The 14,204-nt window shown below is 40.0% G+C and overlaps 1 protein-coding gene across 1 annotated transcript; it reads right to left on the bottom strand.

Moving 5' to 3' along the window:
• Positions 1 to 574: 574 nt before the first annotated feature.
• Positions 575 to 4,981, bottom strand: fpr1 (formyl peptide receptor 1). The gene is made up of 2 exons (XM_017702003.2): positions 4,858 to 4,981; positions 575 to 2,226 (listed from the first exon to the last, which is right to left on the bottom strand). Exon 2 carries the CDS (start codon positions 2,213 to 2,215, stop codon positions 1,097 to 1,099), a length of 1,119 nt encoding a protein of 372 aa, XP_017557492.1. The 5' UTR covers positions 2,216 to 2,226; positions 4,858 to 4,981; the 3' UTR covers positions 575 to 1,096.
• Between the last annotated feature and the right edge of the window lie 9,223 nt (positions 4,982 to 14,204).

Below are 14,204 nucleotides of genomic sequence, written 5' to 3'. Positions count from 1 at the left end.
TAGTCAAAATGTATCTTTACTGGTGAAAAGACATCAGTTTCCCCATTCATTTTACCAGGGGAAACAGTTTTACCAGTAATAATTATTACAATTTCACATGTAGAAATGTAAACTTGTAAAGAACTAGAAAAAATACAAACTAGGAATTTTCCCTTGTGAAAATGAGATTTTTACTAGTAATAACAAATTTCACATGTAAAAATTTTATTTTTACTAGTAGAAAATACAATTTTACAAGTTTTAATTGAATTACTACATGTAAAAATATTTTTTATTAGTAAGAAGTCAATTCTTGATAGCAGAAATTTTATTTCACTAGTGAATTTCAGTTTTGATATCAAGAATTAAATTCTTGCAGGTAAAAATTTAATTCTTGATATCAAAAATTAAATTTTACAGAACATGCATGCTTTAATGAATGATGTTATTTAAGGAACTAAAAGTGGTTCTTCTATAGCTTCACTCAAAGAATCCTTTGTGTTATTTTGTGTTATAAGACTGGGAAAAAATGACCAGACATGAAAAGAAAAGAAAAAAAATCAAACAAACAAAAAAAAACACTGTACATTTGTAGTATTTTTCATGTGTTATTTATTACCATAGGCACTGTTCCATAAACCAGAATGTGAGACATGAATTGCCTTGCTGTTTACTACCAACACTTTGGATATTTGCAACTGACAGTGCCACTTTTCAACAGCCCTGTTCTTTATGCATCCTTCATATGTATTATACCTCTCATGCATATTATACCTCTCATGCTCCATTAAGAGGATCCAGTCATACCCATATTCTAAGTTGCTTCTCCTTCTGGGTCGCGGGGGGTTCTGGAGCTTATCCCAGCTGTCATTGGGCGGAAGGCAGGACATGCCCTAGTCCATCGCAGGATCCAGTCATGTTTCTTCATCTTCCAGTTACATCTTCATCTGCTTTAACAGAAGCAGTCATCAAGCAATGTCTTTGGGCCACTGGCCAAATAAAATTGTACCTCAGATGTTTGGTAAAAGGCATGGCTTTTCCAGGTTACTTATGATGGTGCATTACACAGACCAAACAACCCTATAGTATGTCCTCTTCTATACGCATTTGCGTGTCTTTACACCTCGGCATCGGAAAAAGATTTACTCCCTTGCTCCTTGCAGCGGCTGGTAATCATGGAATTTGTGCAGGTGTTGGTGCGAGACACCTCCTCGGTGAAAGCCGTTTCCAGAACCTTCAGGACCGATTTGCGCACCTTGTCTTTAAAATCCTGACCGATGAACACATACAAGAGTGGGTTCAGGCAGCTGTTGAGGAAAGCCAAGCTGGTGGCTATAGGAATGCCAATGGTGGTGACATGCTCCAGGGTGGGGCTGTAGTTAGATGCCAAGTGGTTAGCCATCTCGATCAGCATCAGGATGTGGTACGGAGCCCAACACAGGAAGAAGGCGGTGATCACGGCAGCGATGATCTTAAATGGGCGCCCAGTACGGCCAGACATGGATCGGTTTCTTTTGAGCCGATGGATGATGACCGCATAACAGGAGACGATGATGGAAAAAGGCACGACAAACCCCAGCAAGAAGCGTGTGATGATCATGGCACGGTGTCGTAGAAGGCGGAGGTCCTCCACCTCTGCTGTCTCGTTGTCGTTGGAGAAGACAAAGTTGTTGAAGCAGTTGATCACGTTCTCGTTTTCGTCCTCTGGCGCAGTGTCTCTGAAGACGAAGTAGGGAGAACTCAAGATCAGAGCAAACACCCAGACACCTAAGCTCAGCACAGACGCTCGACTGACGCTGCGATGGTTCTGTGCCCATATGGGGCGCACCACAGATACGCAACGGTCAATGCTGATCACCACCAGGATGTACACGCTAGCGAACATGTTGAGGAAGCTGAGAGTGCTGTTGAGTTTACACATGAAGCGGCCAAAAGGCCAGTGGAAGTCCATGGCGGTGTAGGCCACGCTGAGAGGTAGGAAGGCAGTGAAAAGGAAGTCTGCCACGGCTAGGTTGAGGAACCAGACTGTGTTCACCGTCTTCTTCATCCTGAATCCAGACACCCAGATCACTATGCCGTTCCCAAAGACCCCGAGCACAAAGGCTAGGCAGTAGACTATGAGTGACATGATGTTGAGGGACTTCCTGAGCTCTGCATGGACATCATCATAATAGTCATCATCATAATATTCTTCGTCTGACCAGTTACCGGCAGATGAGTTGTTATGGAGAGACATCTCTGTATATCCTAGTGTAGAAGAGAAATAATATGCAGAAGTTACTGTAACTTGATAATATACATTTGATCAAGGCATCACAGTGTCAAGCAAACCTACTTACAGTTACATCATGGGCTTCATATGACATGAATAAGTCATAGCACATTTATTTTACTGTTCTAGTCTTAAAAATTACAATATGAAAAGGTACAAATATGTACTTTTCACCTGGAAAAACTTGCTTCAGTTACACAGTTGGGCCTTAAGACCACTGTTGTGCATTTGAGGGAACATTTACATTGTACCTTGGCGAACGAAAAAATGTACCTGAACAAAAACTTTATTTCAAACTGTGTAGAAATGTAGGATTTCGGCATAATACTAACCTAAAACCTACAGTTCTGCCTAAAAACGTACATTTCAGATGAAATGTACACAAATCTTCCAATAAATGAACCCATTTTTGGAACATATTAGCAGTTGATTTAAAGCCTAATATTATTCTTAGTGTTATATGTATACCCAATTAATATTTCAAATCAGTTCAGTCATTCTGGTAGGGGCTAAACTTTAGATTCACAGTGCAATTTCGAACCAAAAGGGGAACATTTTAGACATTTGTTGAGCTGAAACGTCATTGAAGCACAATTTTGAGATGTTCCATGCTGACATGACTTGACATTTTTGCTTTATTTTCCCATGGAAATCCTTGAGATCACTCTGGATAACTTAGAGTGGAATGACCCTCTGGAATTTTTCAGTGATAGACAGCAAGTAATGTGCATGTCTGTTTGTCTGGCCTGGCGACCTATCCACAGTGTTTTCTGCCTTCCACCCAAAAAGCGCTGGGATAGGTTCCAGCAGCCCCCGACACAAGAGGATAAGTAGCTTAGATGATGAATGAGTGAGTACTCGGTAAGTAAACATACTTCAACACGCCGTTCTACTGTTGTCCACTAGAGGTCACAGGTGTAACACTACAAGTTTAAACACTCAAGGGTTGAACAATAATGCATTTGGTCTCCTTGACACAGACCTAAATCATAGTGGGTTCTCTGAAACTCATGGGCATTTGGATTTTCCCTCACCGCAGTGTGGGTGGGACTCATACGTCCAAACAGCTTTTAAAGATAATGGAAAAACACTTTGTAAATCACATATTTGCTTATTGTATTCAACATATTTGGTGCCATTTGGTTTGCTTCCCTACCTATTCCATCAGATATGTTTGTTGTACATTTGATTAAATGATTACGTTTTTTTACAGAACAAAAAAAAAAAAAAAAAAAAAAAATCACAAAAAATAAGTGGCAAACGTCACCAATAATGCATTTATAACAGCCTCAATCATATGGTATATGTTAATGCTTACTCTATGTTAGCACACAAAGGTTTCCCACATTTATTATTTTCATATACAACAATAAATTATACAATCTGGATATAACTGTTCCAAACTATTCACCAACATAATTTTTACGATTTATTCCATATTTCAGGGATTCTGTGAATAAAATGTTACTTAATAATAAATAATATACCGTTATTATCTATTTGCCTTTTAGCTGCCTCCAGATTTTAATCACCACTTTTGATGAATGGATGTTCATTTTTATTGTAACTTCAAAGCGAAACTGTTTTTTTCCGGTCATTTAAAATTTTATACAGCTCAGTTCATCATTTTGTACAGAATTATTTTACTTTTTGTCCTGCACTTCTTTAATAAATGCACTTGTACTATATAGAACCATTTAACCATGCTTAAATGGTTCTTTGCATATAGCACTAAAAAGGGTTGTTAACTTCATATCTCCATTTTTGCACCATTTCATGACGAATGGATCACAAGAAACGGCCCAAAATGACTTGGGAAAAAATTCTGGTTCCATTGACTTACATTAAAAGCAAAGCCTGTTTTTTCCTTCTCCTGTAAAGTTGTCATTTTGGAGTTACAAGGTTTTGCTCCAACAGCAGCGAAACAGAACCATGCATGACACATTCTCATCAGGTTCGTGATGCAAAGAACCCTTTAATTATGCAAAAGGTTCTTTCTGTGTTCATGGTTCTATATAGAACCATTTTCTTTACCAAAGAACCCTTGATGAACCATCTTTAAATATGTTTAGAAATATGTTCAAAAAAAAGTTCGATAGAGAACCCTACAGTGTATTTTGCATCACTTTGAAGAACCATTTCAGCATGCAAATGGTTCTATACAGACCTCATGGTTCTATATAGAACATTTTCTTTACTGAAGAACCCTTGAAGAACCATCTTTAACTATGTATAAAAATATGTTCTAGAACCATACAGTGCATTTTGCATCACTTTGAAGAACCATTTCAGCATGCAAATGGTTTTATATAAGCTAGACCTCGTGGTTCTAAATAGAACCCTTGAAGAACCACCTTTTTAAGAGTGCTCCTCATATGAAGCTGAACCGGACTAGTATATTAGTATCATTTCAAGCTTTTCTCAGCCAAATAAATCATATTTTTGAGGAAATGGTTGATTCCAAACTTTTGACATGTACAGTATGAACGACTCACATTACAGCTGGGCGTAAAACAGAAGAGCGTCTTGCAGAAACGCGCAAGTTTTACTCGCTAAGACTCCAAAACACGACCCGGCGCTTTCCTCCGTCCAGTCACAGCACTTACCGTTATAGTCCTCCGCTTTAGCGCTAATAAATCCCCAGAACTCCTGCAAAGACGTCCCGCTCAGCTACGCCTCATTCAGCACAGCGCTTTGATGGAGGGCAGCGAGCTGCATCCTGGCTCTTCCTCTCTGCGGCGCTCCGAAAAGTTTTTTTACTTAGTAAACTTCTCCGAGTCTCCGCGCCTGTGACGTCACGGGCGGGCCAACCAATCAGTTCGCGCATCTTCGCATACTTAATTAGTTAACTTTTTTTTTTTTTTTTTTTACTTCTTTGCTTCACGTTGATTTCTCCTTTTTTCCTCGCTGTTTGCAAACATTTAGAAAAATGCTGGTGTAAAGTCACCACCCTGCTGAAAAAAGACGAGAAACATCTAAACCCTGACATCTCATCTGCTGCTGCACTCAGCACTTTAACTTTAGACTCATACTTTGCACAATGTAAGGTTATGGTATGACTGTGTGTGTGTGTGTGTGTGTGTGTGTCTGAGTGAGGCAGGAATGCAGGTTTTGATTTTATTTTGGTTATATTTTGTATTTAGAATCAGAATCAGAATCCTTTATTGAGCCCAGAGGGAAATTGCAGTTGTTACAGTTGCAACCATTTATGTAAAAGAGTAAAAACGGTGGGCAGCCCTATCCATGGTGCCCGGGGAGCAATTGGGGTTAGGTGTCTTGCTCAAGGACACCTCAGTCTTGGACTGTCAGCGCTGGGAATCGAAATGGCAACCTTCCGGTCACAGGGCCAGTTCCCACCCCACAATAGATGTACACAAGATTTAAGATTAAGATTCTTATGAATACAGTAAAGTGGTGGTGACTGTGATAATAAGTATTAAACATTAGTATAAAGCAGTTCAAATTATTGTACCTCTGAGTTATTGCTGAGTTATTATTATTACATATATGAACTGTTTGGTATTGAGTTTTGCACAGATGAATCACACTTTGTGAAGGGAGGAGCTATAGAGTTTGATGGCCACAGGTAAGAATGACCTCCTGTGGCGCTCTGTGGTCATTTCGGTTGAATGAGTCTTGCACTGAATGAGCTCCTGTGTCTCATCACCGTGTCGTAGAGTGGGTGGGAGCCATTGTCCACAGTGGCCTGCAGCTTAGACAGCGCCCTCCTCTCCGACACGGCCGTCAGCGAGGCCAGCTCCACACCCACAACATCACCGGCCTTGTGGATAAGTTTGTTGAGTCTGTTGGCCTCTGCCACCCTCAGCCTACCTCCTCAGCATGCAACAGCATAGAGGATAGCACTCGCCACCACAGACTCATAGAAGATCCTGATCATAGTCCGGCAGATGTTGAAGGACCTCAGGCGCCTCAGAAAATAGAGACGACTTATTTTATCTTCTTCCCTACATGTGAATGTCTGTCTGATACTGTGCACTGTGAGCTCCTGTAACCAAAATCAAATTCCGTGTGCGTGTAGCATACCTGGCCAGTAAAGCTTGATTCTGGTTCTGATTCTGATCTGTTTATCTTCCTTGTCAGCTTCAGTTAGGACTGAATTTAGGACGTCTTGTCCATAGCTGCAGATAAGACACAGTATCCCAGAAACATCCTAACTGGAAAAAATCCAAAATAATTTCTGGTTTAACGGTTTATGTCTATCATCTTTTATCATTTAGCTGATCAATTCTGTACAGAGCCTCTAAGGGACTGTGGCTAAAGAAAGAACAGTTAATCACAGCGCTGCCTCGCAAAAAATGTGTTACATCATAAATGGTTTGCGTTCCCTCACAATGGATAGACTAAACTGATAAACTGTGCACATAGTGCACTTTCTGCATACCTCACTGTGCATCTTGCACATCTGGACACTAGACACTTTATTTGGTACAATATATGCAGATATTTATTTATTCATTCTGTGGTCATTATATGCTGTCACCTGTAAATTTTTTACAGTCATTATTGCACTGCATCTCTCATCTCAGGATATAGATATTATCACCACATCTCTCATCTCAGGATATAGATATTATCACCATCATCTATCTATCTATCTATCTATCTATCTATCTATCTATCTATCTGTCTGTCTGTCTGTCTGTCTGTCTGTCTGTCTGTCTGTCTGTCTGTCTGTCTGTCTGTCTGTCTGTCTGTCTGTCTGTCTCTCTGTCTGTCTATCTATCTATCTATCTATCTATCTATCTATCTATCTATCTGTCTGTCTGTCTGTCTGTCTGTCTGTCTGTCTGTCTGTCTGTCTCTGTCTGTCTATCTATCTATCTATCTATCTATCTGTCTGTCTGTCTGTCTGTCTGTCTGTCTATCTATCTATCTATCTGTCTGTCTGTCTGTCTGTCTGTCTGTCTGTCTGTCTGTCTGTCTGTCTATCTATCTATCTATATGTCTGTCTATATGTCTGTCTGTATATCTGCTGTTCCCCCAGTTTCGCCAGTCTGTGCTGAGTTTATTCAGCAGTTGTTCTCTGCCGTCTCTGTAAGTGTAGCTTTTACTATACGAGGGCACTCGATCTTAAAAAAGCATTTGACTTCGTGTGAATAGAATCATGTTTGATTTTGAGAAGCAACTCGTCTTTATATTTCAACCCAAGCTCAACGCAAAATTCAATGAGCTGCTTCATGTCTGAGCTTAAGCAAAGCACAGCTTTTGCGAGGGAGTGCAGACCGGTTGCATCCTAACGCTGAACATTTGGAAGGGAATGCATTTTATTTCCAAGGGAACTCAAAACATTTGCGAGGGAACTCAATGTCATTAATTTAATATTATTTTTTTTTACAACACAATTAAGCTCTGTAATTCTGAGCTTCTCTAGAATGGAGCATTTCTCTTTAAACCACTCTGTACATCCTAACCATTTAATTATGAAAAATCAGTGCAATCCCTCTTCATATGCACACTAACACCATATTAAGTTATCCATCACATCATCTTTGCACCTTGGCTGGTTTTCAAGAAACCACCTTGTGAAGTGATCCATGTTTATGAACCTTACAGGCACAATGAATGACACTGTATGAATTTCCTTCTGGGCATTCTTGGTGAAAGGAGACAGGAAACGGCGTGCAAAGGTCTTTATCGGACATACCATCTTGTTGTGGTTGCCATGCCAAACCTTATTTTTCACAAGCTCTTACTGGATTTTATGCCATATCCTAAATATCCTGCAAAAAACCTTGAATAAGTATTTTGAGGATTTTTTTTTCAACATTCATTACTTCAACTTCAACTTTGCTTGACCCTGAATAAAGCAGAAGGGTTTTTTTTTCCCAAGAATATGAAAGGGAACCTTTGAGAGGAACCAGGGCTCAAAAGGAGGTTATTATTTTCTGGTAACAGTGGACTGCACAATACAGCAGGATATTGTACACTGAAATACAGTTTGAATCTAAACTAATTCTAGCTGCTTATCTACAACCAGTCGTTTTCATCCAAATAACAGTCAAAGGGGCTTTTTGCCCTAAAAGCATTAATGTTATTTGTTGTGCCATGTAGCGTTCTGTAGCGCAGCATTGCTAATTCAGCCTCATCTCTTTGACAGCATTCATGATTTTTTTATCGTCCATTTATTTTTCGTCCAGCCAGGAAGAAATCCTGACCGCTAGCTCAGCCACTGATACAGATGAGATTCGTCTTTCTGATAGTTTCATTGAAATCAAGGGAACTTCTTCCTTGCCAGACATGCTGTTTTAGAGGAGCAGATGCAAGAAAGGTACAATACATGGAAAAAAAACTACAAAACTTACATTCTATAAGAATCATGCATTGCTTTTCAAATGACTTCTCCTTTAACAATAACACAAAGATGAATTAATGAAAGTGTGCTGTCACCCAGTTATTAGCCATGTCTGACATGTAGGACCATAAAGCATGATTATGGTCAAACAGCAGTAAATATGTGCGTGATATTATCACTTTCAACAACATCCATCATCATGATGACAAAGAAAAACGAGCTTTTAACCACCAAGTAGATCATCTCCCAACAGTATGGTTTTCAGAGGCCTAAAACACTGTTTTCATGCAAGTGGGAGGCCAATGGCATGAGAAAAAAAGGGTGCTTTCAAAAAAAATGTCCATTTCCATGAGAACAAGCAGGTCTGTAGACGTAAGCACATTAGCAACAGCAAGGATTGCGTTGCTTTTCAGGTTAGACAAAATGGGGTCTGCAATTTGTTTCCAGCACCATAACCGAATATAATTTTTTGTTATAGATAGATAGAACTTTATCGATCCAGAAGGGAAATTACAGATTATCAGCATTGTTGATAATCTTGATTAGTTGTTGCAGCCCTGCTGGATTCCTTCTTTAGCCAGAAAGAAGGAGAAGGACATTTAAAACAGCCTGCCTCCAACAGAAAGGGGGTTTCCTCGTCTTTAAATCAGATACAATTACTTTAGGCATCCACGTAGGAGGCGAGGAAGCGTGTTTACAACAGATGTAGCAATGGTTACAATTTTCCTTTTGGCCAGATTGCCTCTTTAAGAGCCACAGCCAAGTGAAAAAAAACATATGCAATGCCCACTAGCATTAGCAGCGGCCCTTAGGGTTAAGGTGACGTCCAGGAATCTGGAAAATGGCACAGCTGTAGGGTGTGTAGCTCAGTGGACAGGTATGATTATCCAGTGGAGACGTAATTAAGGTCCTTTGAGTTATTAGAACTGTCTGGACAGCTTGTTTGAGAGCCAGGATGTGCCCCATGATACTATTTCACACTGAATAGAGCATTAGGAGGCCACTGGAAAACATTGTTTTCAGTCAAAAACGAACAAAGTTTTATATATTGGTGTAAATCAATCAAACAGATCTCAAACTTTTTAAAGCCCCCTTCCCTCCGTGGACAGTACATGCCACCGTGTCCCACACTCCGTTAATTAAAAGGTCCCAGAATGGAAAACCGAATTTCCTTCGCTTTTTTTTAAGTGAATATTGAAGTAAATCACAGCAAGAGTTTAAGTTTAAAATGTACCATTCACTTCTCTGTCCACATATGGGTCCAGGAGAGCAGTACAGCATTTAACCGTGTTATTTCCCTGGGTATTTCCCTTAGTCTCAGTGTACTATGTTTTTTTAATCTTCTTGTTAAAATTACTCTTTTTTTTTTTCATTGGAACCGTCCCTGCCGATGAGTATACATGTCTAAACTTATAGACATGTGTAGCAGGATTAATGGGCGTGTGAGGTAGCTCTGTGCAGAATAAACCGACGCAGATTCCGTCATGGTCCTGTTTCATTAAACACAAATCACAGTGAGGCTGGGAGAGGGTCTGGGTTACACATGTATACTCCACTCATATGTGGCTGTTTCACTAAATGTGAGCTCAGTGGGCATTTCTGTGAGGCACAATATTTATGTCATCTAAAATCTACCATTCTGTTTCTTAAAACAGTGCAGTTTATGCTTGGCTTGTGTTAAGCTACAGTCTTATTAAAATGATCGTTCTCTGTCTTTAATTATATGACTTTAAAAAGAAAAGTCATTCCAAAAGTAAATGAAAGTGGTCAGATTACATTACTTTAATATAGTAATCCTTTGGGTTAGGTTCCATTTTTCAGCAGGTAGTCAGTAATCTTTAATGGAATGCACTTTAAAATAACCCTCCCAAACCTGGTAACAGGTGATGCTACCATGATGGAGTATATTAGAAGCATTAACAAAAGGCTCAGTCACCACTTTCGAAAAACTATGTGACATGTTTAGCATATTTTTGTATGAGAGTGTTTTTGTATATACGATGGACATGGAGCTTTTCATGCATATGGGCAGAATTGGGATCAATAAAGTTATCTATCTATCTATCTATCTATCTATCTATCTATCTATCTATCTATCTATCTATCTATCTATACCGCTTGATGTTCAGCGTCAGGGCCCGAACATCAAGCGGTGACGAACCCTGGTGAGGACGGTGGGAAGAGAACAAAGCCACTACCTGGGTAGGGACTCCATGAGTGGCTGGTCGTGAGTCTTGGAGGCCAGCATGTCAGGGAAGCCAAGGGTCGCACTGATTTCTCCGGTGGCAGGCAGGGGTGTTATCCTCCTCCTCCTCCACACTTCTCCTGGCCAAGTTTTTAATTGCCCACTTGCGAGTGAAAAATGTTGCTTACTTTGCAACCATTTTTGCCTGAAAACAGGTATGAATCAAAGTTATTCAGGGAAGCGTTTTAAGTTTGGGGGGCTGAAATTTTAAGCAGAATGTATGTGATATGAATGAAAATAATTTGCTTCCATCTCTTCAAGACAGGTGAACCTTGAGGTGGAAAAGGTTGAGAACGCCTGGCTTTTTGTTCAAGCAGTGTGACTTGTCAAGCTGTCATATTAGCCAAGTATGTGTTCCTGCAAGCTGGACCAACTCCAAATAGAAGGTTGCCAATTGGTCTTAACTTCAAACAGGTTTGCGTTCTGATAAAAGCTTTGCTGTTGCTCTAATACAAGTGTTTGCAAATAGTCAGGCCCTGTACACTTTACAGTGTTGGTGCTTGACTCATTAGAGACTCAGTGCTTTACCTGTTATCTCATTGCAATGAAATGTTGGCCTTTTATTCTAACAGTAAACGTGAAATGTTTAAATCCTTTTGATTGCAATGTTTTATCTGATGTAGAGCAGAAGTCATTTGTATCAGACTTTTTCCATCTTTAACGTGACCAGATGTTAAATAAGTAAAAAACACAGGAAAGGGAGGCACTGATCAGGGCGGCTACCAAAATACCTACAGGACTTTATCGCAGGACAACAATTACCTCCATTCTAGACATCTGGCTAAGAGGTTGTTTGTTTGTGGAAAGCATCCAAAAACTAAATTATTCGATTGATGAGAATGGCTCTGTTGACTGAGGCTAAATTATTAATGCAATAAACTTAATGAGGCAATAATGTAAAATGAAAATGGTTGTTTCTGACAAACACATGAGAATGAGGAGGAGCATCACTAAAACGCTGCAAATCTGCTAGTAGAATAAGAATTTCAATATCTACACCATTGCATCTCCACTTAAGAATCTTAAGAGGAAGCAACTGCATTAGACTATGATGTGGATCAAGCCCAGATCTAGCCCCCTTTTAACTACACATTTGAAATTTATGTCAGAAAAAATCAGATGGACATTACAATCTGTCTGTTGAATGGTCACATCAAAAATAAATACACTGGTCCTTAATTATTGGTATATCATTTAAAAAGCTCACACAAATTTCATCAGCAGCTGGAGTTTGAAGTATGGAGTTGGCCCCACTTTACTCTTCTGAGAAGGCTTTCCACAAGATTTTGGAGTGTGTCTGTGGGAATGTGTGTCCGTTCAGTCAAAAGAGCATTTGTGAGGTCAGACACTGCTGTTGGCCAAGAAGGCCTGGCTCACAATCGACATTCCAGTTCATCCCAAAGAGTCCTGAGGTCAGTACTCTACGCAGGCCACTGGGTTTCCTCCACACCAAACCCATCAAAACATGCCTTTATGGACCTCTTGTTGCACAAAGTGAGACGGCGAGGAAAGGGCCTTTCGCAAACTGCTACTGCAAAGTTAGAAACATATAACTGTCTAAAAGGGCTTTGCATGCTGTAGCATTAACATTACCCTTCAGTGGAACTAAGGGGCCTGAAAAACAGCACCAGCTCATTATCCCTCCTCCACCAAACTTTACTGTTGGCACTATGCATTCCAGTATGCAGCATTCTCCTGGTATGTGCCATATCCACATCTGTCCTTCATATTACCAGATAGTGAAGTGTTATTCATTACACCACTGAGTCCAGTGGCTGTGTACAGCCTTTAATTTACTACTCAATTTCTCTCATTCCGACATAAATTTATGGCTTATTTGGTTAGTCTATACTTTTTTATTTGCTGATTATATTTTTTTGCTTCTAAATAAACAGTTTTAAAGGAGGGTGTTTACATGCACTTTCTATTGGGCAGCTGATATGGAGTGGCAGCACTTCTGAATATGTGGACATGCCCACTCTGAGAGCTATGATCTGCCTCGAACATAGTGGAACACTTCATACTAGTGTAGTATTTCCAGAGAAGATTGAACTGACATGTTTGACTTTATGAGCAACGTTAATTATATTTATTAATACTATAACACACACTCAGGGTCCTGTGTCGCTCTGTATAATACACCTATTTTGGGTCAGGAAATCGTTGAATCTGAGGTGCTGTGGGTTGTGGGAAAGGATGTAGCACTGACAAAAACCCAGTTTAGAGTGGAAAACACCCCAGACTACTGGCAACTAAAATTACCCCATCATGAAAGAAGCCACAAGAACAAGCAACTGAGCTTCACTGGAACTACAGATAAGAACGTGCGATGTGGTCAGATCACATAAAAAAATCTTGTGCACAATGAATTCCACTAAAACCAGGAGATTGAAGCCCGATGTCTGCCTGAATAAGTCAGGAGGCTGAAATGTGGCTGGGAATAGATCTTTCAGAAAGATAATGACCCCAAACACACATTAAGATACATACAGAATTATTATATAAACATATTACATGTTGAACAAAGCTGTAGCACCTTTCGGCTTTGCAGCTGTTTATGCTAACTAACCCAAAGGGCTAACTAGGTGAGCTTTGCAGCTGTTTATGTCAGTGTTCATAAACCCTGTTTTGCTCTGCATGGTTTTAACTATACCTTACCTTAAAACCGATCCAACTGATCAATTGATTACTGAGCTGTTCATGAGCTAGATCAGGTGTGTTGGGTCAGGAAATCATGGAACCTGAGGTGCTGTGGCTCGAGGGAAATAATATAGCACTGGCATAAACCTAGCTAAGAGTGGAAAACACCACTGCCAGCTCTGAATTACTGCTGCCGTAAGATAAGATAAGCTGAAAAAAGGTTGCGTCACTACAAAGGGAATAAACATGACCTGTCATGGTTGGTTGTTACGTTCTTGGGTTTACAAAGGCTATTTTGTCAGAGCGCCTTCGTGTCAGTCTCTAAACTGCTTAAATATCTAAAGTTAGTTCACTGAATTAATGTGTCTTAACATTAATTCAGTGAACTAACTTTAGATATTTCAGCAGGTTAGTTCAAGTATGGCTTGACTAGCTAGCCCTTTAGCAGACAATGCTAGGCTAGCTAGCACTAACAACTACAAACCCAAAAGGTGGTACATTTTTGTTAGTTATTCATAAATTATGTTTGTATGTTCTGCGTTCAAAATAAAATGTACTGTTTTCCACAAGAGCCATAAACATGTGTTACATTCATAAGTCGTGGGCTGGAGGTTAGGGAACTGGCCCTGTAACCGGAAGGTTGCCGGTTCGATCCCCAGTGCCGACAGTCCATGACTGAGGTGTCCTTGAGCAAGACACCTAACCCCCAATTGCTCCCTGGGCGCTGTGGATAGGGCTGCCCACCGCTCCGGGTA

This window comes from Pygocentrus nattereri, chromosome 3, assembly GCF_015220715.1.
Source record: "Pygocentrus nattereri isolate fPygNat1 chromosome 3, fPygNat1.pri, whole genome shotgun sequence".
Lineage (NCBI taxonomy): Eukaryota > Metazoa > Chordata > Actinopteri > Characiformes > Serrasalmidae > Pygocentrus > Pygocentrus nattereri.
The sequence above is the reverse complement of the archived record's forward strand: the minus strand, read 5'-3'. Positions and strand labels throughout refer to the sequence as shown.